The sequence below is a fragment of the Ricinus communis genome, chromosome 8 (genome assembly GCF_019578655.1).
Source record: "Ricinus communis isolate WT05 ecotype wild-type chromosome 8, ASM1957865v1, whole genome shotgun sequence".
In the NCBI taxonomy this organism is placed as follows: Eukaryota; Viridiplantae; Streptophyta; class Magnoliopsida; order Malpighiales; family Euphorbiaceae; genus Ricinus; species Ricinus communis.
Genome location: NC_063263.1, coordinates 904074 through 930169, shown reverse-complemented (window position 1 = coordinate 930169; position 26096 = coordinate 904074). Strand labels below are relative to the sequence as shown.

The 26096-nt window shown below is 32.8% G+C and overlaps 2 protein-coding genes and 1 long non-coding RNA gene across 6 annotated transcripts; 2 read left to right on the top strand and 1 right to left on the bottom strand.

Moving 5' to 3' along the window:
- Positions 1-10406: 10406 nt before the first annotated feature.
- Positions 10407-16408, top strand: LOC8281437 (nucleolin 2). 4 transcript variants are annotated; one of them, XM_015724152.3, is made up of 18 exons: positions 10407-10662; positions 10757-10805; positions 11236-11405; positions 11535-11774; positions 12050-12190; positions 12431-12568; positions 12650-12742; positions 12901-13020; positions 13625-13705; positions 13814-13906; positions 14292-14342; positions 14453-14544; positions 14626-14743; positions 14882-14979; positions 15060-15147; positions 15241-15332; positions 15786-16075; positions 16170-16408. In XM_015724152.3, the coding sequence occupies exons 1-18, from the start codon at positions 10630-10632 to the stop codon at positions 16202-16204; spliced, it is 2022 nt and encodes a 673-aa protein (XP_015579638.2). In that variant the 5' UTR covers positions 10407-10629; the 3' UTR covers positions 16205-16408. The 4 variants fall into 4 exon arrangements, with proteins under 4 accessions (XP_015579638.2, XP_015579637.2, XP_048233770.1 ...); XM_015724151.3 differs by having other exon boundaries at positions 13622-13705; XM_048377813.1 differs by lacking the exon at positions 14292-14342 and having other exon boundaries at positions 13622-13705.
- A 563-nt stretch (positions 16409-16971) lies between these two features.
- LOC8281448 (endoglucanase 5) lies at positions 16972-20496 on the bottom strand. The gene is made up of 11 exons (XM_015724147.3): positions 20212-20496; positions 19901-20113; positions 19385-19585; positions 19081-19167; positions 18813-18977; positions 18548-18671; positions 18300-18463; positions 17862-18195; positions 17721-17765; positions 17557-17598; positions 16972-17457 (listed from the first exon to the last, which is right to left on the bottom strand). The coding sequence occupies exons 1-11, from the start codon at positions 20476-20478 to the stop codon at positions 17168-17170; spliced, it is 1932 nt and encodes a 643-aa protein (XP_015579633.2). The 5' UTR covers positions 20479-20496; the 3' UTR covers positions 16972-17167.
- LOC125370846 lies at positions 18410-19782 on the top strand. The gene is made up of 2 exons (XR_007216950.1): positions 18410-18466; positions 19406-19782. It is a non-coding gene; the product is annotated as an uncharacterized LOC125370846 (long non-coding RNA).
- Positions 20497-26096: the final 5600 nt, after the last annotated feature.

The following is a 26096-nucleotide window of genomic DNA, read 5'->3' as shown; positions in this document are numbered from 1 at the left end:
CTATCTTATCTCCTCACTATATATTATATTCCTCGCATATGTGATAAGATTTCATATCTTATCTATCTTTATATAAAGTGTGTAATCTTATCTTTTCTTCCCTGTATACACAAAAGATAAGATTCCCATCTTATCTTTATTGTCTGTGTCGTATAATCCATATAAAGTCGAGAAGGTAGTGTAGGCAGCCTCTTTTCCATCTATCAAGAAATAAAATTTCCTTGAAGGCTTTCTAAACTCTTCATCTCTTCTCCTTTCAAGGCCTCTGAAGCCGAGATTCATTATAATAATTCTCATAAACTCAAGATAAATCCTCGAGCTAAGACCAAGTGAAGGCACGGGCATGAAAGGTCTTTGTGCTCTTTGGATTCTTCAGCCGAGTTAGCCCTTTGAATTATAAAACAAATCGTCTAAGCCTTTAAAAACTCAATACCGAAGGATCGGAGAAGGAAGGATGAAGAGTTTAGAAAGCCATAAGGAAATTTTTATTTCGATATATGAAAAGAAAGTTTTACCTAGAAGGCTTCTCTTTTTATGTAAGAGTCTATATAATAAAGTAGATTACACACTATAAGAATGATAGGTAAGATAGAAATCTTATCATGCCAGAGAGGGACGAATAATCAGATTAGATAGAAGAATAAGATAGATCTTCTTACACCTTTTCTCAATTATTTCATGAATTATGGAGGAGAGAGATTGGATGTTGTGTTGTCTTCATTGCCAGTAAAAAAGGTTGGTTACCATGGACCACTATCATCGTCTAGGGGCTGAGAATCCTGCATAATGGCATCTTGTTGTTCTGTGGTCAGACTTGGATCATCTAGTGGTGATGGCAGCAAAGGTAAAGTGGATCGTTCAGTGATGGAGTGTTCAATCTATTAATTATCAGGTCCATTGTAAGTGCAGATAAGTGGTGTAGAGACATTGGTCCTTCCTGAATCATTTCTCAATTGTAGAGTCAGTTTTAATACCCTTGTTATTGGTGGAGGAGTAAGATGTAAGGGCATTTCAATTGTTCTCCAATATTGACAGATGTTTTGAGTGGCATAGGTATCTTCTGAGAACTTAAAGTAAGGCCTGTGAAGAATATAGATGGCATGATATCCTGAAGTCTTGAAGTCATTGTCTGTGAACAATTTGTTTTCATGAATGATTTTGAGGAGATCCTTTTTTCCATTGATATGGGGTTTTGAACCAAGTGAGATATTTCTATGGATATGTCCCTGCATTTATATCAATATTGAAGAAGTATAGGAGGTCCATGACTGGTACTTTTATAACATGATAACAAACTGTGGAAAGACACCATAGAAACCATAGTTCACTTTCAATTTGTGGATGGATAGGAGAAATGTGATAAATTAAGCACCAAGGGTAATCTGGATAAAAGAAATTGGGTTGGATAGGTAGTGAGAAAGTCTGTTGGATGATTGCCAAATAATGGAACATCATATTTTTGGCAAAATTATTGACCTGTTTCGTTGTGAGACTTGTAGGAAGGTCTGGTGGTGAGGGAGGTTGCCGAGGCTTTTTTGAAGACATAGAGGCCATGAAGATTATCGAAAGATTAATTGTTGAGGTGAGAAGGACAATAGGTTGGGGTTTTGGTTGTGGCTTTGATAATCTGGATAAGAAATCTGGGATGAGGTTTTTTATTCCTTTTATATGCTGAACTTCAAAATCATACCTGCTAAACCATGACTTTAACCTCAATAATTGTGGTTCTGGTAAGGTCTTCTGATTGGATTCAAGAATCTTTAGAAATGAGGAGTTATCCATTCGTACCAATAAGTGTTGACCAATCAGAAAGAATTCAAACTTTTTTTATCCCATATTTGACTGCCAGAATCTCTTTATATGTTGAATGGTAATGTAAGAAAATTATCTTGATGCATGCCATCCCTTGTCATTGAGAGATTTTCCCCATCGTGAATTGTCGCATCGTCCATCATGCATGGTCAGGATAAGATGTCCTGTAGATGAGATTAGAATTGAGCCAGACGATCCAATTTCTTGTATTTATAAAACACGATTACCATACCAAACCTTGGTTATTTTAAAATTGAAGGTACCAAAGTCGTACCAAACATAAAAGGATCCAGTACCGATTGCACAATTTTACTGCTCAATCATCTTCTGGTGCTTTTCGGTTCTAAAAATTTTAAAAATACAACTTTAGTCTCATCTTTAATCAAATACATTTAGAGAAAATATGATTGCCAACCTAAAAAGTAGCATGGAAATCCTGAATTAAAATTGTAATCACATTCTTGAACAACTGTTTTGATTCAATCACTTGCAAATACAATAATTCATTCAATATTCAAATACAAACCATTAAAATATATATCATTAGCATAAAATTTATAACTTCACGGCACTACTTTATAGCACTAAATACATGTCCAAAATTAGCAAAGGAATGTTATTACCTCCTCAAAATTAGCACTCCACATTTAATCTTGGCATAAGGGACTCACCAATATCGGAATCTTGAATAATTTCTACAATAAAAGTAAAAATTACGCCAATAAGACTTACTTAGCATCAACAATAAACAAACATATGTAAGAAGTAAAGAAATGTTACCCCGACTCTATGCTTTCAATATCCTCTATTGATTCTTCTAGTTTGATAGGTTTATTTGAACTTCTAAGCCAATCTTGACAACAAACGAGGACCTCACTGTTGTAGGAAGTAAAGAACTTCTATATTGTTAAAAGATGTTTTGACAATTTTTCTCAAGTTTTGTTTCATCCTTTAAAAAAAAATTAAATTTATAAATATAATTTAATTTTTTATATTTTAATATTAATTTATAATATTTTAAAAGTTAATAAATTAATTATTTCTAAATATTTAATTTTTAAAGTTTTATTAGTATAATAATATATAAATTATTTTTAAAATATTTATTTCTTAATTTTAATATTTATATAAATTAATACTTTTAGTATAATTAATATTATTATTCTTAAAATAAAAATATTATATAATTAAAAATTAATTTATTAATAAATATAGTGTAAATAATATTATATTTATATAATAATATCTTTTATAATTTTTACTAATTTATATAGCTTTTATTAAATTAAGTAATTTTTTAATTAACTTGTCAAAATTTCTAGATAGTAAATAAATTTTAAATCTAGTATTATAGTATGTATACTAGATTACTAGTATCAATATACTATGTGACATATTAATATATATAACTTATATTTTTTATAGAGTATAAAGTATATTATAATATTATAGTTATTCTTAATATGTATTATTTTTGGTATTTCGATAACAATTGCTTGAATTATATAAATGATCAATATAAAATAATTTTTTATAGAGTATATGTATTATTTTTTTAATATATGTATTATTCATATAATATAAATAATTATTTATAAATATATTATGTAAAAATTCGCTCTTACTTGCTTCCGGATCAGAGCAAGGTTGGTTTCGTGCTGTACGATTTGATGGTTTTACTAAAGAACTAGTACCATACCGTAATAGTAAAAAAATTTGGATCGGTTCAATTCGGTTATAAAAATTTTCTCGCTTTGGTTCCGATACTGATGCTGATTTGGTTATTCTACGGGAATCACGAGATACATGCTCGAAATTTCAGATGGGATAGTAAGTGGTGGAGGATCCCGAGCCAATTCTTTCAATCTCGATAGCTCTGTTCATCTGCATGAGGGGTTCTTTTTAGCATTTTGGAAAGATGACATGTAACGGATAGATGTGGTATGGCTTCCCCGACATAGTTGAGTATCCCAAGAAATTATCGATTTTAGAGATTCTCATCGAAACTATCAAGTTCTTTTGTCAAATGTGGACCATACGTATATTGGTTGTCTTAAAATGCATTTAGGAACTCATCGGCTACTAAATACTTCTTCTTGAAACTTCTGATAACAATGAATTGTTTGAGGAGTTGATGATGTTCTTGATTGTTTTTGAGAATAAGAGAATATCATCAATTAGAGGAATAGAGGATAGGCTCAAAGATTTCCATCATTATTTTGAACCGACCGAAGGGGGTTGAAAAAGGTACGACCGTCATTCCATGTGGGATACAATAAAGGGTTTTGTATCTTTCTCGGGGATGGATACCCAATTGCCAAAATCCAAACTTTAAGATCAAATTTTGAATAGTATTGGGCCTTCCGAATATGGACTTTTAGTCCAGAGTCCTAGAGAGAGAAAGAGGAAACTTGTTGTCTTTGAAATGATTCGAGGCTTGTAATCAATAACAAGTCTCTTTTTCCTCTTAGTTTTTTAGATCTTTTTTCATGTAAAGGCTTGACAACCCCATTGAGGTTGTGGGCTCGATGAGGCCTTGTTATGAAAGAGTCGGGGCACCCGGATCTCAGCTAGGTGCAGTCTGGTAGGAGACATTCCTAGATGGATGGCTTTAGTTGGATTGACATCTTTGTTAATGAAGCAGGAGGTGATATAGCTGGAGATCTTTTAAGTGGAGTGTTGAAAATGTGAATGGGATTCTCGGAGAAAGGAAGAATTTTTCCGGTTCCGCTATAAGCCAGATTAGTAGTATTTGTATATGGACGGAATTGCCTCTTGAACTTTATTCCATTGGAAGAATTTGAAGACTTTGAGCTTGATGATAAACATCAAGACCTATTAAGAGGTATTTATTCGGGAGATCTCGAGCCAGATGTCCATACCCAACATCGATGTATCCCGATTTTTTATTTTGTGATCAAGGTAGTCTTGAAAGTCTCATTCTTGTCACGCCTCAAGAAGCTGAATATGAGATTTCCAGTGCTCGGACGGAGAACTTCGGGGATTCATCATGCTTTCGAGCTCGTCAAAGCTATGGATCTGGTGATAGGCTTTGAATACCTGAAGAGTAAGACTTGTCAGGGAACATAAGGCATCTTGGTACCTTAGTAGCAAGTTGAGATAATCGGGGGCAGGAGATGGAAAGCAAGGATATTGCATCACATTTGCTAGTATGTTCTTTTCTTCTTTTGAGAAAAGACTGATAATCAAGATTGGAATCTCATCAGTATCATAATCTGAGGAGGATTCTTCTAAGAAATCAGTAGAATCCGAATGTTCTTCCTCTATACCAAAGAGACTTTTTGGAGTGAGATCGTCTTGTCTACAAGAGACTTTATATCTTCTTTAAATGAATCTGGTAGAGACATGGACATGCTAACTCACGGATCATTCTTACGCCTTTTTAATTTGAGGGCAATCTTTAAAGGTCCTTCTCGTGTAGATGTATGCATCCGGCCCGTTATTTGTTGCCTTGATTTTTCTTTTCTGAGATCTCCCGAACCTCTTTGTATATGGCCTTTTCTTTTTGAACTCTTTGCTTCTATTATGAGGGTATTTTTGGAAATGGTGTTTGATTTTCTTCGTCTGTAGGCAGCGCAGAGGCGGACAATTGGAGGACTTACATTTAATCTTGAGGTGGTTTTTGTTGCAAGCCTTTTGAACAATCAAATCTCGCCTGAGGACTCCTCCGAATAATTTTTGTCACATAATCTTCTTGATAGATGAGAGAGTAAACCGCCGGTTTCTCCAAGAGTAATTCGAGATAACTTTTGTCGCGATCATGTTATTGACTTCTGGTTGAATCTCATCTGGTAATAAGGTGATGAAAGTATACTTTAACGTATCATCGCCGTCGTGCCCACCAATGACATAATACAATTTGGACATTGCAGAATAATGTCTTTCCAGATCCTTGATTTTTAACAAACAACATTTTTTTTTATCAAAATATTCTTGTTTCTGTTGTCGTATAATGAGATCATAGCTTCCAAGGAACTGACTATGGAGGACTATGACCGCAGCTGATGGAGTTGGCAAAGTCACGAATTGGAGCATTGTGTATTCAGGCTGTGACTGGAACCAATCCCTTAAACTGCTTGTGAATCTTGTTATAAATTCAACAAGAACCTTTTTTAGTATGGCGCTATCAAAGGTCATTTGAAGATCAATCCATACCAAAAATTCAGAAAGTTTATCTCTCCATTTTGATGTAGGCAGATCATCAAAAGTGAACCAAGGTCTAGTTCCAGCTGTGGATTTTGACCTTGGGTGTGAAGCTCAGTAGAAACAAAATATGATTGTGCATCCTCTGTGCCATCTTCAGGCTCTACTACTTCTGGAGAGGGTCTGTGTAGAGTCTTCATGAGTATTTCGTTATATCGACCATTTCAGAGGTATTTGAAGAAGATCAAAATCATAAGGGCTGATTTAGAGATTGATCCGGCAATTTATTACCCGGAGGATGTAAAGTTTTCTTTTGTTGGGGTGTGGAGCTTTTGGATAGAGATGTGAGAAAGTACCAAAAGGTGAGTAAGGAGTTTCTTCTCTACGTTCGGATCTGTAATGAGGGCTATGCGAAGATGTAGAGAGTGCATGGATGTGAATGAAGGGACCATAGAGCGATCTTTTCTAAGGTCATGTTTAATTTGATCAACTGCTTTTGAGCCTCGTAATTTCCTTTTCTTTTTGGTGAAGGGCCTGGGTCGGTTGGGTACTCGAAGCCTCATCCGAGGCTTGGTATTTGGAGGTTAAGGAGGAATGGGTTGGAGTACTTCAGAAGGTGTCCAACCAGATCTAACTTCCAGGGAAATGTAAGAGTCCAGTCTAACTTACCATCGATCTTTTCAGTGCGTGTTATGGGCTGTGAGCATTAGAAGTTTGCCAGTTTAGCACTTCTTATGCTTGAGTGAGCTTTCGATCCGCCCCGGTATGAGCTACTTTGAAGGGGTGACTTGAGATCTCATATTTTCCCGATTTTCCTAAAGGAGGAAAATCATGGTCTTAAAGCATAAAAGCGACTTTGGGACAGATTTAGTGCCTTACGACAGGAGTTTGTATGTTTGCACGACAGGATGGGAAAAAAACTTTGTAAAAAGATGGCCTCTCCTTTTGTAAGATCTCTAGTGCCTCTTCGTAAATAGGTAAAGGAGTCTTTATTTTTGATGCATCATCCGGGTCCTGATCATCGCGTCTGGGCTTCCTGTATGAACATGGAGAACTGTACAATACCTTTGGAATCAGTCTGGGTTTTTCAGGTTCAGGTTTCTGGAAACATGGTTCTCCTAGTTCCTCTGCACAGTTGCATTCTGGATCACATTTCGAAGGATCTATGTCCCAAATAAAGTGGCCATTGATTTTGGCCGGATAGACATAGCGTCTGGAGGGGGAAAAGCTATGTACCGAAAGGCCCTTTTCAGGTTTTGGAGATGGGACCCGTTGTATCATTGATGCTTGAAAGATGGACGGAGAGGAAGATGAAGTTTCTTCAGTTTTTCTAAAGATGGTTATTACAGTACCATCTTTTTCCTTGATAAAAAGGGGATCTGTAGTTTGGATATGCTTATCCTGAGACTGGTAAAGTTTCTCATAGTTTGTTGCCCATTCAAGAGGTATAAGCTTCTCTAGATCTCCTTTTTCCAGTTGTCGTGGTGCTGCAACAATTTGGAAACTTGTCTCGATCGACCATGATGAATAGGGCATCAGTTGAAGATTGAAGACCTGGTAGTTGTAGATTTATTGCATGGTCCTGCAGCCGATAAACTAACTGGTGATGTAGTGTTGCTGCAAGAGAATCAACCACCTGGTCAGCTCCAGTGATCTAGATCTGTACTTTCAATGCTATAGAAAGATACGGATCATTGAGTGACATATTGAAATTAGGGAAGAAAGTGAGTACTACACTTCTCGTATTGAGGGTTGTGACAATTGTTCCTGATGCATGCCCATATAGTTTTTCCTTGTCATTGAGATTTTCAAGAAGAATTGCCTCTATTAATTATCTTTAAAGTATTATTTTAATTTAAATATATTTTATATATCCTAGTTGAATAGCAAGATTGATATAAATAAATAGAAATTTTAACTATAAATTACACTAATTCTTTTGTCAATTAAAAATTAATCATTCTATGCTTTTGAAGTTGCATTGTGCACTAGTATTATAAATGCCCTTTTTGTACCGTGCTATTTTTTCTTTATCATTTATATAAATCAATAAGAAAAATAGATTCATACCTTTAAAACATTGGATTGTAACTTAAAAAACCTTGAATAAAGGAATTCAAGCTATTTTATGAAAGTATATGCAAAGAAAAAAAGAAAAAGAAAAATCGCCAACAATACTATTATTAAGTGATTAATTACTACTTAAGTTCAAAGACTTCGAAGTTTATGAACCGGATAATGCAGCCTAAAGAATTGAAAAACATAATTAATGAAAGCAATTCATGGAGTAGTTAGAAGCATAATATTGCTTTTGAGGAAGTAAATAATAATTAATTATTTAAATCTTTTAAATATCCAAATCATGCGCTGCCCTGAAATTTTCTTATCTTTCCTGAATGGTAAGGAAAAAAAATTGGGTCAAAGGTAAAATTTTTTCTTTAAGAAGAGAAGTAGCTTTTATTATGCATTATTCTATGTCTTGAAATAAAGAAAAAAAGACAATAAGTTAATAAATCAATTAAAAAATAAAAATAAAGGGTTAATAACTTGTAAATATATTTTAATTGAAGAAGACAGCAAAGGACTTATATATTTTTTGCCTACTGTTTGCTTAAAATCTTTTCTTGTTTGTTTTACAAAGTATAAAATAAGTAATACATGAAAGTACCATATTCTAAGTATTGAAGTTATTTCTTAAGAAGTAGTATAGGCAACCATATTGTAAGAAATCCAGTAGTTCTTCTAGGACACGATCATCTTTCCTTAATAATCTATGAATAAAACTCAATGCTCTTAATGCAACACGTTAAGCAAAAAGTGTTAGATGTAATTGGTCTTCCAGTGCAAGCTCACTTCAAGAGGTTAAAACAAAAAGAAAAGAAAAGAAAATCTTATAAGTTATTTTGATACAGCTTTAAAATGACTCTATGTTATATAACAATTAAATTTGGTTATGAGGACCTTTTCATAAATCTTGGACAAAAATATAAAGGAAATTGGAATATTTCACATGTGAGCGACAATTTCAAAATTTTTATATATGTGAGACAACATCATGTAAACATAGATCAAATTATTATTTAAATTCATTTAGTTAAAGCGATATATACTGAAACTTATAATTTTTGAATATCCCATGAAAGAAATAATTCTTTTTGTGTCTTCCTTGTTTTCTATATAAGATTATTAATCCGATTGATGAACATATAACTGAAACCAATATTTTAAGTAGATGCATTTTCTTCATCAATTATTTTATTTTTTCATATAATATTTATTGTTAATTGAAATTATTTTGTAATATTTTATAATAATGACTTCAAGTAGAACTTTTTTTAATATTTAAATTAATGCATACAAGAATTATATGAAAAAATATATATAATAAATTAATAATAACAATTAATAATTCATTAAATATAAAATTAATGATTAAAATAATAAAATGAACTACTAAAAATAACTTAAGTAGGCAATTTGAAAATAGAGCAAATATTATTTAAAATTTGTTTAGTTAAAGAGAATATGCCATGAAAAAAGTTTTCTATGAATATATCAACTGAAATTAATATTTTAAATAGATCTATTTTTTTTCATTAATTATCTTATTTTATATATTTATGATTAATTTGATTTCTTAAATATTTTATAATAAGGAGTCTAAAGAAAACTTTTTTAATTAATGTATTAAAATATTTCATGTGAAAATACGTATATTAAATTAATAAAAATAATTAATAATTTATTAAGTACAAGTCCAAATCTAAAAAATAATTAAAATAATAAAAATTACTAAAAATAATTTGAATAGATAATTTGAAAATAAAGCAAAGTATTATTTAAACCCATTTTAATCAAAGAAATTATGCAATGAATTGAATTTTTTATATATTTATTATATTTTTTATTTAATCTTTAAAAGTATTTATTAGAATGATGAATGTATCAATTGAAATTAGTGTTTATATTGTAAAATAAAAAATTTAAAATTAATATAAATTTAATATAATAATAAAATAAAAATCCTTACTTTGCATATAACGTTAAGTAGAATAATATTTAAAGTAACTATAAAAATAAAAAAATAAAAAAATAAATAACTAAATTTATTTTTAAATAATTAAATAATAAATAAATAATAGTGTAAAAATTAATAAAATCTATCAATATCTATAAAAGTATTTTTAAGTAAAACCTATGAAAGTCATTTATAAAATCATAAATTGTGTACAATCATTAAAAACTTAAGAGCTCTTTAAAAGTAATTTATTTTAAATTTTTTTTATAAGAACCTATAAATTTTTTAATTAAATACACCACTCTAATATTTTTTATAATTATTTTATTCTCTCATTTAATATTTTATTATTAATTAAATTTCTTTGAAATACAGTGGGAACTAAAACGGAAAACAGCAAAGAATGGGGCGCGGTTCCACGGAGTACTAAGCCTACACTAGCGGACACAGAAAAACCCTAGCCAAATCCCACAACAAGTATATGACACGCGTATAAATATACTATCTTTAGCACCGCAAATTTTTATAACTCTCAAAACCCTAACTTAAAAATATCTTAAAAACTAGGGTTTTGCAGAGCTCCCGCAGTTTAAACTTTTCGTTTCACTACTCCGTAGACAAACAGTTAATCAGTTATGGGCAAATCAAGCAAGAAATCGACCCCCAAGGTACTCTTCGTTTTCTTTTATTTTTTTATTCTCTGTTCTCATTTATTCTATGGATTTTTTGTGTGTTTATGTGGTTTTTTTGGTTTTGTTATAGGTTGATGCTGCTCCTGCTGTAACCCCTGCTTCCAAGTCTACAAAGAAAGGTGTGTATTTTGTCTTTTGTGCGTTGCTTATGCATATAGCCTTTTAACTTTTGTGCTTTTTGTGTGTGCGTGTGTGGTGCTTGTCTGAATTTCGAGGGAAAGAACAACAAGGCTTTTGAGCTCTTGTTCTTATAGGAATCTGATGTTTGAAATTATTTTACCCTTTTCAAAATATTTTTTTTGTTTATTAATTTTTTGGTGTTCTATTTTTTGAAGTCTTTGATGTTTGATTCATCTTTTAACTCTCTTTAAATGTTGTGGAGCTTGTCTTGTTTTAAATTTCACGAACGAAGTATGGTTTTTTCTCTATCAAGTTAGTTTCTTTTTCAAGTCTGGGTGCTTATATGTTGGGTTACTTCTCTGGGTATTTTATGTGTCTCATATTTTCCATTATTTCTTTTTTGTGGTTTTGAAATTTTGGGTTCTATAGGTAAAAGAGAAGCTGAGGAAGCTATAGAGAAGCTTGTGAGTGCAAAGAAACAGAAGATAGAAAAGGGGGCTCTTCCTGTTCAGAAAGAAAAGATTGAAGTTAAGACTCAGAAAAAGAAGAAAGAGGAATCAAGCAGTTCCGATGACTCCTCTTCTGAGGAAGAACAGAAGGTAATTTTATTTGATTTAATTACTTTCATTTATTTGTGCATACCTTTATGCTAATTTGCTGACTATTTATGATTTTCTTAAATAATTGCATTGCTGGGCTTTATTGTGTTTTGCAAATACTTGTGGCAGGCTAAGGTTGTAACTAAGAAAGTTTCCAAGGCGGTGAAACAACCTGTTAAAGAATCTAGTAGTGATGATTCCTCTAGTGATAGTGATGATTCCTCTTCTGATGATGAGGCTGCCAAAATAACTGTACCTTTGAAGAAACAGCAAACAGCTACCAAGAATGGCTCTGTTGCTTCTGCTAAAAAAGGCAAGGAGGATACCAGCAGTTCAGATTCATCAGATGATGAATCTGATGAGGATGAGGTCAGATTGCTATTGGCATTTTGCATTATGATTAGGAACAAATTACTAAGCTTCTGATGATATGCTTGGATTCTGTTCAGTTTTCCAATTTATTAATTCATTTTTTATTTAGTTTTGTTTTTATGTTTGTTTAACTTGGTTGTGCCATGTGATATACATTTCAAGAATTATTAGGTTAACCATTCTGTAAATTTAGGTTAAATGTTTAAATTTTTTTTTATGCTGCTTCATATTTTTGAAACTAACTTTATATGGGTTAAATTACTTCTGATCAGGTGCCTCCTGCCAAAGCTGTTGTTCCTCCTAAGAAGCAGCTGACAGATGCCAAAAATGGCTCAGTTGTTGCTCCTGCTAAGAAAGGCAAAACCAACAGCAGTAGTTCGGATTCTTCAGATGATGAATCTGATGATGATGAGGTGAATTTACTGGTTGCATTTTGCATTTGTTTAGGAACAAATTGCCAAATTTCTAACTATATGTTTCAGGTTTAGTTTAGTTTTTTATTAATTTATTATAGATTCAGTTTTATTATTATCTTATTTTAACTTGGTTCTTGCATATGAAATCCCTTTGAAGAATTGCTATTTTAAGCATTCTGTTTATCTTCATTTAAAAAAAAACTAATTTTATTTGGGTTATTTTTTTCTGCTCTTCAGGTGCCTCCTGCCAAAGCTGCTATTCCTCCAAAGAAACAGCAATCAGAAGCCAAAAATGGCCCAGATGGTGCTCCTGCTAAGAAAAAGAAAGTAGATAGCAGTTCAGATTCAGATTCAGAATCTTCTGATGAAGATGAGGTGAATTTACCAGTGGCATCAAATTGATTGGAACAATTTTGTTGTCGATTTTACTAACATCTTAATGTGGTCTGAATGCAGAAAAAACCTTCTAAGCCAGCATCCCAAAAAAAGTTGTCAAGTTCTGAGGAGTCTAGTGACAGCTCTGATGAAAGTGATTCTGACAAAGAAAAGGTGTCATTATCATTTGCTCTTCCCCACCCCCACCCCAATATAGTTCTGGACATATATACGTTGGGAATTTGCTATACAAAGCAATTTGGAGTACTGCTGAGCTGGTCCATAAAGTTGGAGCAAATAAATTGAATTGTTATTTATATTTGTTTTTGTAGGGTGCACCTGCTTCTAAGAAGGCTCCTGCACCAGTTACCAATAAAAAAGCTGATAGTTCTGATGACAGTGATGATGATTCCTCTGATGAGGATAAGCCTCAAACAAAGGTTGTAAAAAAGGTAACAATCTCCTCGTCTTTCACTATTAATATACTATCTTCTTATACTTGTAATGCTCTTTGTTCATGGATTGATGAATTGTTCCAGTTTAGGGGTGTCCATTATAAGTTTCATCCTGTGAATACATTACCATTGTCTACTATCCTTTACTGCTTGCAAGGTATCTGAAGAAAATTCGTACTGTTAAAAGCATTTAAATTTTTTTTATTTGCTTGGATCTCTTGAGATGTTGAATATTGAGTTGGGTTGCATTGATTAATTCATTTGAAGGATATGATTTTGTGGATGCAAACATTAGTTTGTCATGTAAGGCAATACTGCCAACTACCAAGAATTTGGCTGCTTCACGGGGGTTCCATTTATCTCTGCTGTCATTTAATGTGGTAGAGTTGTGAGAATGATGATTATGTCCATGTTTCAGTGCCATTTGATTTGAAAATTTTCTGATTTAAATTTAGATATTTGGATTTTCAATTTGTGCAAGCATGCACAGCGCACTTTGCTTTGGAAATATTTTACTTCATGAATTGTATCAAGAACTTTCGCTGGTCTCCTAAGATTCTTATATTTTTTGTTGATGTATAATGAATACTGTTAACAGCAGGATAAAATGGTCATTGACAAAGAGGAGAGCGAAGATGACAGTTCTGATGATAGTGATGATGATCAACCCAAGAATAAGAAGGTGAAGGTTTTTTTTATTAACCATTTGTGGAGCTCAGTGTATAACATCTATCCGTTTCTTTTTCTTTTTTTGGTGTCAAGTAACCATGCAAAGGCTTGTATTCTGCAGAAAGAAAGCAGCAGCGATGAGAGCTCCGCTGACAGTTCAGATGGCGAGGACGAAAGTGAAGATGAAAAACCATCGAAGACCCCAAAGAAAAAGGTAACGAATCTCTTGTATATGATAGAGTCCTTTGTTTATGTATAATATTGAAATGCTGAACAATGTTTTTGATGGAAGTAGTGAAGGTTTCTTTGTTTAGTTATTGCTCCTATTTCTTATGGTATTCTTACACTATCAATGAATAATCAAACAACATATTTGTCGACTAACCCAAATTTTATGCATTGGTTTATTGCCAATATAAAAAAATTAGAGGACACTTTGATGCATTGATTTATTGCCAATATCAAAAATTAGAGGACACTTTGATGCATTGGTTCATGCCAATATCAAAAAGTAGAGGACACTTAATTCAGATGCAAATGTTTTCACTTTTGGTTGTTTGTATCAATGCGATAGTGTAACAAGTTTTGCATCAAAGCAGGACACTGATGTGAAAATGGTAGATGCAACTCCACAGGCGACTACCAAGAAGGTTGATTTGAATTCTGATCAGAAAGCTGTTATTCACCCTTCTGCTTTTGTCTTTGGCTCTTTCTTATGCATGTCCAAATGTGAATAATTTTTTCTATCTTTTGTATGCAGCCCAAAACTCCAGTGACTCCTCAAGTTCAATCTACAGGATCAAAGACATTGTTTGTTGGGAACTTGCCGTTTCAAGTTGAAAGAGCCGATGTGTATGTCTAGCTCTAGCGTCTCTTAGCTTTTTCTAAGGCAAAAGCTTGTTTTAATTTGTTCTGATAAAATTTGTGCTGCAGGGAAGATTTCTTTAAAGGTGCTGGTGAGGTGGTTGATGTTCGCTTTGCCTTAGATCAAGATCAGAGGTTCAAGGGCTTTGGACATGTTGAGTTTGCCACCATTGAAGCCGCACATGAGGTAAGGGTTCCTTCTGCTTCCTATTTGTTCATTGGCTACTCATTGAACCTTCACTAGTGCTTTTATTTTACCACTTCTAGTCTTATTAGATTCCAAATATTGCAAGTGTAGTAAAGATCTTCTTGTTTCCTTTTTTAGGCTCTTAAATTGAATGGTCAAAGTTTAAATGGTCGGGAGGTTAGACTTGATTTGGCTCGGGAAAGGGGTGAAAGGGCCCCATACACTCCATATAGCGGGTAGTGCTTTCTAACACTGTTAAGAATGCTCTGGTTAAATGATTGTACTGTGCCCTTAGGTATAATGTTAATCTGTGCAGCAAAGATAACTCATTCCAGAAGGGAGGAAGAAGCCAGACTCAAAAGATATTTGTTAGGGGGTTTGATAAGTTCCTTGGGGAGGATGAGGTAAATTTTTTTGCCACTATTTTTGCTGGACCTTCATTGGTTATTTTGGTTTTATAATTGCTCATATTATGCATCAAATGCCAAATCATACAGATTAGGAACTCCCTTGGGGAACATTTCAAGACTTGTGGGGAAATTACCAGGATATCTCTCCCAACAGATTATGAGACTGGTGCTATCAAGGGGTTAGTAATTTCTTCTGAATCCTTTCGACTCGAATCTTATATGCTTGAAATAAAAACTTATGTCCTCATCTGTCAAAAATTTCATGTCACATTTTGGTAACTGTCAAATGCATAGTATGCATTGATGTCAATACGATTTTGCAAGTTCATAGGTCAACTCATTATAATTTGATGCACTTGTTCATTTCATGCGATGTACACATGAAATAGGGTTGACATGATCCCTTGCTGTCTAAGGCATGTGAAATTTTACAGCTTTACTACATTTCATAAAAGTAGGCATGTGAAATTTTAAAGCTTAACTACATTCTATAAAAGTTATTTTACTGGGTACCTGCTGAATTTTGCTTTGAAAATGAGAGGGAAAGGAAAGTAATAACCTGGAAAAAAATTGTTGCTAGTGTAAAGACCTTGTGATGTGAATTGTTAGTTGGTTTCTATTCAATGTTGCAGGATGGCGTACGTTGAATTTCAGGATGCTACTGGTTTCAATAAAGCGTTAGAGTTTAATGGCAGTCAACTTGGAGACCAATACTTGACTGTTGAAGAGGCAAAACCACCAAGGAATGATAATAACCGTGATGGTTGGGGCAGTGGTGGTCGAGGTGGAGGCAGAAGTGGTGGTGGTAGGAGTGGCGGTAGAGACGGCGGAGGCCGATTTGGTGGTAGAGGTGGAGGTGGTAGAGGTGGTGGTCGTGGCAGAGGACGCGGAGGACCTAATAGGCCCAGTATGACAGCCTCTGGTAAGCAAAATGCTAGTATTGATTTTAGCTTCAAGTATTTACTTGCGGCTCTTATTGGGATTTTATTTTAATTACCTGTGTTTTGCAAATGCAGGTAAGAAGACAACATTCAACGACGATGATGAGTGAAGTAGAGAAGAATCTTAAATATATTTGATGAAGCAAAACGTTTATTTTGGTGGCTCCAGCACAGTATTTTTGTTTGGCTTGGTTATTTTTGTTAGTTAGTATTTAAGTTTTTGGTTTCAAGTGCTTTGCTACATTTTACTCTAGTAATTTGTGTTCTTCCATATTATATATACTTGAGGTACTATGCTAGTTGAGTATTTTCAATTATCTGCTCAATTTTGAAATTTTCCCTTATGATGTATATGTGGTTAGGCTTATGCTTTCCTCCATAGATCACAAATTAATTTAAGGTGACGATTTGGAAAAAGAACTGTTTTTAGAAAATTTGTAAACTAAATTTGAGCGGCTTTTCTTTAGTTGGTTGACAGATTCTTTTTTATTGAATGTTTTTTTTTTTTCGGTTTGACCATTTTTACTTGATAAACTATTATACTATGATGATGATGATGATGACGACGACGACAGTTTCTCCGTAGTAATTTCTTTCTATTCTGCGATGAAATATTTTAGTTTCTTTCCAACTTTTTTTTTTTTTTAATTTGCTGTAATGATTCGATAAATCAAAATATTAAAGGTCAAGTCTACAATTTTTTGCCTATAGATGAGAATGCAATTAGGATCCTAACTGCCCTGACTGAATTTATTTTTGGCTGTATCTGAAAACATATTTGAAGCTCTCCTATTCTTCACTGCCTGTAAATTATTGCTATAACCATAGTGATCATAAATTCACCAAGATTAAGTTGGTCAATACCCTGAGAACGCTATGAAAATAGAAGTGATCATTTGGGAAATCATCGGTCTTCAGATGAGTAGGAAGATACAGTTGCAGTATAAAATTGTTTCCGGTAAAAAAAGAGAAAAAAAAGAGGAGTTTATCCCTCCATATGACCTAGAATTGCAGTTTGGTTCGTTTTCTACTTTGACAAACTTGAGTGCAATTTATGTTACAAAAAGGGTTTCTCAGTGGTAGCTTTGAACTCTAACTTTAGCCTGTGGGCCACCTTGAACGTAGACAAAGCTACATTCTGAGCCAGGTTTCAGTCCTTTGTGCCATTGAGGAAGCTCGTATGTGTTGTGTTCTTTGGTTGGAGAGAGACCCCAAATAGATCCTGAGAGATCTTGTATCACCAGCTTAAGGTCTTCAATTGACTTCTGCGATTTATTCTTAATGATCACTTTGTGCCTGTAATATGTTGTTTCTCCAATACTCCATGTGTCGGTTATTGAATGAACAAATTCCACTGGAACATCTGTCAAAGTTCATTAAGAACGTTTTACTTTCCAAGGAATAGATGCTTAGCATACGTGCTCGTTGATAATTCATTGCATAATACTTGGAGATTGATTACCTGTGACTGTGTTGGGTTCTTGTGTCTTTTGGTGATAGTAGCCTGTAATATTACATTAAAGTGGGTTAGACAAGAAAACAAAGAAAAGGGTAATGGAAGAGAAAGCAAAAATCAGTTACAATAACATGCACTTTTGTTTCTTTTTGGAAAGAAATGTTTCTTACCTGGTTTTGTTGTATGAGGAACTGATGATTCTTTACCGTAGTAACCTGCAAAAATTAGGAAAACATTGAAATGAAAAAAACATGGCGGTCCTTCTCACTGAAAAGAGAGATTAAAGAAAGGATGTCAGGATGTGTCTCTACCAGTTGCCTCGGACAAACTTTGAAGCTTGGAAAAGAGACCAACAAGAGGAGCACAACCAGAAAGTGTAGGTTCAGTTTGTTCATAGTTGGAACGGTCATCAGAGAAATTATCATTTTGATCAGGACCTCCAACGAGGGCGCCATATATGATATTAGGGTTCGCTTCAGTACGATGATACCATGTCTCAAATCCTTGCACGCATTCAACAGATGAGTGCAGAACAAATATGGAGGCAATGGAAGAACCTCTATGGTGCACGTGAAGTGGATATTGTGGTCCGTATCCAACTATGTAGCTCATTGACTTGGGGTTTTTACCAAGAATGTAATCAGCCTGTGCAGTCAATATGATCAAAATCAGAAGTTTCCGAGAAGTTACTGAAAGATGAGTAATGTTATGGTCCACGATCAACCGAAAATGTTCTGTTCTTAAGTTACCTGCGACTGAGCAAAGTTGACGAGCTCCTGAGGTTGAATCAGCCCTTCTGGACAACTGAGCTTGGCATGTGCATAAGAAAGATAATCAGAGTAGACAGCAAGAAGAAATGCAGCAGCAGAGGCGTACTGCAAATTGTTCCATTCTCTTACATACATCAACCCCCCTGGTAAAATAAAGAAAGTTAAATAGTTCTGCTATATTATGATAGATAAATTCATGAATGATGATGTTAACCAAGTAATCTTACCAGGAGTCATCTGGATGTTGTAGCCATCATTCTTTCTGAGACAAGCACATGCAAAGTAATCTGCTTTGGCATGGTATTGCTTCAGAGTGGAGGTGTATGTGCCACCGCGTCCTTCTAGCAGTATCTGGAAATGTAATCTAGCTTATCAAGGGAATTATGATCTTGGGTAAAAAATGATTAGGGGGTTCCATCCTTGAGAACGCCCTCCCCTTTAAATAACAACGATTCTGATCCTGAGGATCATGAGTTCTTGAACTAGGATTACCTTAGAAAGAAGTATTTGTACACCAGCATACTTATTGTCCCAAGAGAATTCTTTGACAGCCCATCCAGTTCCACCCATGTACACAGCATTGTCAACAGCATACTTCAGGTAATACTCATCGTCAGTCGCCCGATATAACCATGCTGCAGCCCAAAGTAACTCGTCCTAGAACATTCAATAAAAGAAGGGGAAAAAAAGAAAAGAGTTTAGACTAGAAATTCAAATGCATATGCAGTGTAGGATGCCAACTGCATAATATATTACTGACCGAGTAGCCTGAGGAAGTATAGAATTCTTTAGCATTCTTGATGGAGTCATCATAGAGACCTCTGAATCGATCAGCGAATGAGAAGAGCTGCAATAGATTAATTAAACCTTCATAGTCATTTAGTGTTCTTGACTTCCCAGTATGAGAGAAAACCAAACTTTGAGAAGGTTACTTCAGAGTGCATGCTGCCTAATTATTTTCAGTTGCAAAAAAACCTATGCTAAATGGGCTAACTGATCATTTAACATAGTTCAAAGTAGTACAAGATTAACATAATGCAATGTAACTATATGTGTATTTTCACCTGTTTTGCATGAACCAAAAGGAGATTGGAGTAGGAAGAGTTGTAGGGCTTGAAAGCCATGGCAGATGCTGCTAAGGCAGCTACAGTTTCACCAGCAAGGTCAGAGCCAGGATTCTGTTGATCAAGCTTGTATGCATTCCGTGGAGTTGTCATGTCTTCTGCTCTCTCCCAGCAATAGTGGTCCGAGTCACCATCTCCAACCTATATTTCAGATCTCATTACGGCAAATGCTTTATATCAAATGCATCCTAGCTAAAGTAATCATATGTGTACGAAACTAACAAAAGTAGCAGAAATTATTATTATTATTGTCTCTTTTTTCTTTTTTCATTTTTGCAAGTACAAGCTGAGGGTAAACCATTATGTTTGATAAAATAAAATTTTCACTTGAACTGATATATACTGTTGTCAGCAATTGTTCATCCACACATTAATCTATATCTATCAGGAAACTGATCGGTGCAGTCTCGTCAAAATAGAGACAATGATGTAGAGACTAATTAATTAATTACTTACCTGAGCATAGAGAACATTAGGTTCAGTGTGAGCCTTGATGAAGTAGTCAGTACCCCATCTAATAGCCCACAAAGTGTGTCCCATTTGGTTCAAAGCTGTGATCTCTTTCCTGAAATCTATAGCTCCCCATGCAAGCATTGTCACACTAAATGCCATCGGCAGCCCAAACTTCACATGATCCCCTGCATCATAGTACCCTCCCACCAAGTTCACCTGCACCACATATATATGCACATACATATATACATACTAGATTAGAACTTTCCCATTTCTAAACTATTGAGAGAAAATTATATAACAGAGTCAGTTACCCCTTGAAGAAACCCATCTTTCAGGCCTGAATCACCTCGCCATTTGACTCGCTGGTTAGAAGGTAGTTTACCTGACCTCTGTGACTCAAAAAAAAGAAAGGTCTTATCAAGTGCTTCACCATAGTTAAAGGCCTCTGCAGCAATGGCTGCCCCAAGGCCAAGCATGCCAACTATGAAGATATACAGGCCGAACTTGAGGCTCCTCATGACTAATACACAAATAATGTCTTGTCTCTTGCTAGCTAGTGGGTGTGCATGGATGTTCATGTACCATATATATACAAGGAATCAAGAAAGAAGAAAGCTGGTCTGGTAGATATGGTGGTAGCCTTCACGTTCTGTTCAATGTCAATCTATTGAGGAGAAAAAGTTAAGTTAAGCCTCCCACGTTGTATCGTGAATACAAAACGTCAAAAACTATATAAAAATGAGAAGAAAACGCTTGCAGGTAGCCAAACGATGACTTCTGACGCTAATAATTAAAGCCTTCCTAATGCCATGCTATGGGCTGATTTGATGCCTCTGTGAAGGCCCATTCCACACTTTACCGGTCTGCGTAGGTATGTGGTCCGCTCTTGATATATACACGTACCATCAAATACTAAGTTATTATTTTCTGACCCAGCAGCATTCTGTATCTATAATTACTTACATCCGTGCGTGTTTTAAAAAAATATTAAGTTTAATTGATGATTTTTATTCGCAATTAAAATAAAAAAATTGTCAGCAGAATATATAATTCTTTTCTTCAACTAAAACACATTTGTCTTTTTCAATATTAAAAAAATCAACTTCTTTTATTTTTTCTAAATTTTTATTTTACGCACTCTCCTATTTTTAAAATTACAATCTTTATAATTTTGTTGGCTTTTGATTTTAATCTTTCAAGATTAAAATCTCTACAAATTTTATTATTTTGTAAACATGTATTTATATTCATTTGAAATGACTTTTCAATACAATCACATAAATTATTTGTAAAAACAGTAGTAAAAGTATTAAAGAATCTACAACTTAAATTTTATGAAACTAAAGTTTGTAACTAAAAAACCAACGTTTTTAAAATTTTGTATGAAAAGACATGCTTTTAAAACATCTTATGTATGTATAATGAACTTATTGATTATAAGCTATAATTAATAAATTTCTGTTATATATTTGATGAACCTCAAGTGATACATTAATGAACCTGTTGCTAGTAGATGATGAACCTGTTGATTATAACTCACGAATAATAAGGCTATACTATAAAACTGTATTATAAATTTTGATAAACTTCAAGTGATACTATAATGAATCTGTTGTTTGTAGATAATTGATCCGTTTATTATTAACTCATGAATACATATTTATTTGTCTGCATATATGACATGTTCATTACATATAATTTTTATATTTATTTGTTAATGATATAAGGTTTATTGTACTACAAAATAAACCAATCAAAAATAAATTCCTTTACCTTTAGGCTCAGGTCAGGTAGAAGGATAGAAAGAAGACAATCTAGATAATTATTTTCAAAATCATGAACAAAATAATAAAATTGTAGTGATATTTTAATGAATCTGTTATTTTGTAGATAATGAACCCGTATATTATAACTCATGAATACTAATTTATTTTTATGCACATATGAGATGTTCATTACGTAAAACTTTTATATTCGTCTACTAGTGATATAAGATCTATTGTACTACAAAATGAAGCTATTCCATTTCAAAAATAAATTTATTTTCAAAATTATGAATGACATAATGAACTTGTAGTTCATATATAATGAACCTCAAGTGATATTTTAATGAACCTGTTATTTGTAGATAGCGAGCCCGTTCATCATAACTCATGAACACTGATTTATTTTTATGTATATATGTCATATTTATTATGTAAGATTTTGAAATTCATCTATTAATAATATAAGATTTATTGTACTACAAAATAAACCTATGCCATTTCAAAAATAGATTTATTTTCAAAATTATAAACAACATGATGAACCTGTACTTCATGTATGATGAACCTCAAGTAATATTTTAATAAATAAAAGATAATGAATCCGTTCATTATAACTCATGAATACTGATTTATTTTTATGCACATATGACATGTTCATCATGTAAAAACTTTTATATTTATCTGTTAGTAATATAAAGTTTATTGTACTACAAAATGAACTTATTCCATTTAAAAAATAAATTTGTTTTCAAAATTATGAACAAAACTTCAATATTCTACATAGTAAACCTATTATTTTCCAGCAATGAAACCATTATTATATTTAAAGCTTATAGAATCTGATTTGAAAGTCTGAAGAATGGAGAGGAAATGAAGAATTTCGAGTTGTTCAAAATAAATTTTTTAAATTTATAAATATGTATATCTATGTATGAGAACAAAAAAGAAAGAAAAAAATAAGAACAACAATATTATGCAGCAGATAACAAAAAAGAAAGAAAAGAATAAAGAACAACAACTTATGGAATCTAATTTGAAGCTTTAAATGATGGAGAATAAAAAATGGAGAAGACAAAATCAAACCAAACTGTTGAAAGAAAGCTTGTGATTTTAATGTCAATCACAAAAATATTTCAATATGTATCACAAAAATAATAAAAAATTTCATATTTCTTCAAAAATATTGACAAACATTATATATATAGATAATGAATATTGTAGTATCAAATAATGAACATCAATATTGACATTAATGAATAATACATAAAACAAAATTAACATAAACATTAAATGCAATGAATATTAAGTTTATAAATAATAAATATTTAAATTTCAAAAAATTAATTATTAGGATATTACATCTAATGAAAACTATACATATAGATAATGAGCATTTTAGTACATGTAAATGAATAAAAAAATATTAATACATACATGGTCTAATAAAAACTCTTTGAAATTTGTTACAATACTTTGACACATAAGATTTTTTTTTGACACGTGAATTTATCATCAACATATAGGATTCAAGTTTATATATAACTGTCTAGTTTTTCTCTATTAATTTATTGATAATTTTTATATTATCGTACTATAAAATCTTAAGATATTAAAAATATTTTAATTTATTATTTCTTTAAGAAATTATAAATAATTATAAAATAGTAAAAACTATATTTAGTTATATATATAAATTGAATTAATATTATTATTTGTAATCAAAATAATTCGACAATTGTACAGCAGACTTGGTAAACGACTAGTTTTTATAAATATATAAAGAATTTTTTTAATAATATAATTTTAATTTCTATAAATTTATTTGTTTGCCATTATGAACTAAGAATGGGAGTTGAACTGATAAATAGAGAAAGGATAAGGATGGTAAATTAAAAATTTGATTAAGAAAAAATGAGTAGTGAGTAAGAAAAATAGCACATAAGAAATTATAGTGGTTCGGGCGTTAATAAATCCTATGTCCATTTCCAATTCACAATTTGGTATTCACTGTACTTGTATCTTTATACTTGGAGTTTTCAAGCTCACTTCCAACTTAGTATTTTAAGGCTCACAATAAACCTTACAAATTTGTGCTTCTTAGGCTCACACATAACTCTTATGAGGAGTTTTTCTAGGCTAACTTTTAAACCTTAACCCAAGTGTTTTGGCTAACATTCAAACCTCACAAGAGCATTCAAGCTCTTTCAACAACAAAAAATAACAATTATTAATTACAAGAAGGAAAGAATTGAATGCACAATAATATGGACATATGGAGGTTGTTGATCAATCTTAAATGATATTCTAATATGGTTTTCATAAGCTAAAAATCTCAAAGAGTCGTTACAAGTAAATTCCCAAAAGTTCACACAATCTAGCTTTAAGACAGTGCATTAAATACACTTGTCAAGATGCAAATCATGGTCGTGATTCTTGAAATACCTCCAACGACTATCTGACGTGGTGGCATGGCATCAGTGATTGTCTAATATGACCACTGGTGGTTCCTAATGGTTACTTCAGTCTTCAATTTTCACGGTCGCGGCTTCCTAGGTTGTGGTTGTGATTTCAAGCTTTTCCAAGCCAAAAGCTTCTGCCTTGAAACTTCCACTTCTTGCAGTCGTATCCTATATGGTGCGGTCACAATTTTGAGCAATTGTAGGCTTGAAGTTGCTCCACCAAATTGTTAATTTTCATTGTCGCGCCCACTTAGTGCGATCGGGATTTTGAAGTATTTTTACTTAACTTATGCTACATTATTAAAACTCAAGGAAGCACTAGTTCAAGCATCAATTTATTTGTTAAGATTAAAAGATAATGAATAAGTCATATGACAAGGCATTAAGGCTAACAATCTCCCCCTTTTTGAATTTGACAGACAAATTGAGCAAAAAAGAAAAATAGAAAAGAAGTTTGAAAATTGTGACTCCCCCTTAATTTTAACTCCCCCTCATGTATGTTAAGGAAATTTTTTGCTCTTGATCTCTCTCTCTCCTTTGTCAAATTCAAAAGATAGAACATGTAAAGGCATTAAAGAAAGATAATAAAAGATAAAAAAAATTAATGTAGAGACATAAAAGATTAAAACAAATTAATGTAAAGGCATAAAAGATAAAAAAAAATTAATATAAAGGTATAAAAAAAGGGAAGCATTAATCATAATCAAGTCTTAAAGAAAATAAGAAGTCACTTTAATGGAAACGTAAAGTTGTATATATTGAGATGAAAAGAACACAAGAAACAAGAGGAAAAAAAGATGAAAAAAACAACAAAAGAGATGAAAAACATAAATGCAATGCAAAATGAGATGAGAGAAGAAATAGCTTCTAAATGTCGTTTAAATATTTAATTCTTCTTCCTCTTCATCCTCCTCATCACTAGACTCATCATCGGATAAGTGCCAAGAATCCGGATGGTAAGGAGGTATCCCATGATGCTTTTGCATTTCAATGAGGTTTTCATAAACATGTCTGAGAAGCCTATAGAACCTCTCAATTCTCTTTGCTTGTTTTGTCATAAAGATCATCATTTTGTCTCTTAGGATAATCCTCATTTGAGGGATATCCGTTTCTTGCTCAGTGCTTTCTTCTTCACTTTTTGTCTCTTCAACCTCTTCTTCTTCTTCCTCTTCTCCCCCCTTAATATTCAATCTTGCCCTTTTCTTTTTCATTGCTTGTTCCATGGATGACACGATACTAGCACCTAAAATAACTTCCAAAATCTCATCACTCTTTTTCTTTAGAACTTTTGAGTGAAGAAAGTATTAAATGGTTATGAAGTTGGTGCTCTAGAGTAAAGGAGTTTTTAGAAAGACCAAGGTTTGTGGGGGTTAAGAGTTTGAAGTAGTTTGCAATCATGGAGACATAAGATGAAACCATGACACAACCACGAGAACACTAACATCTTAACTTAGATTAATTAGGTTGAAATCTCTTCATAACTCTAATTACCCAAATTAGCATTATGTACCATTTAACACATTATCTTGAGAGCTCAATTCTTCAATCGTAACACCCTATCTCTCTAGAAAATTCAATTATAGGTTGTAAAGGATAATCCAAACCTAAATGTCTTTCTCAAGATCATTCAAATTTCAAAAATCATTCAACAAGATATAAAGAACAAATCAATAAATACTTCCATTGCAAACCAATATTGACAATCAATACATTCAATTCAAAATTAAAGTACAAAAATCCCTAGATAAAGAGCCCCGAGTTAAAGTGTATCATATAATCACAACCAACAAGAATCTAATTACAAAAAATGAATAAAGGTAGAGGAACCCGAATACACCCTTGGATGAGAGTAAATAGCTCTAATTCCTCGTGCCCAATCTTGGATCGATTCTTGTTCCTTTTACTCGGATTGAAACCAATTGACAATCCTCGCCCAATCTTTGATCTTCAAAGAGAATCCAAGTGAAATCT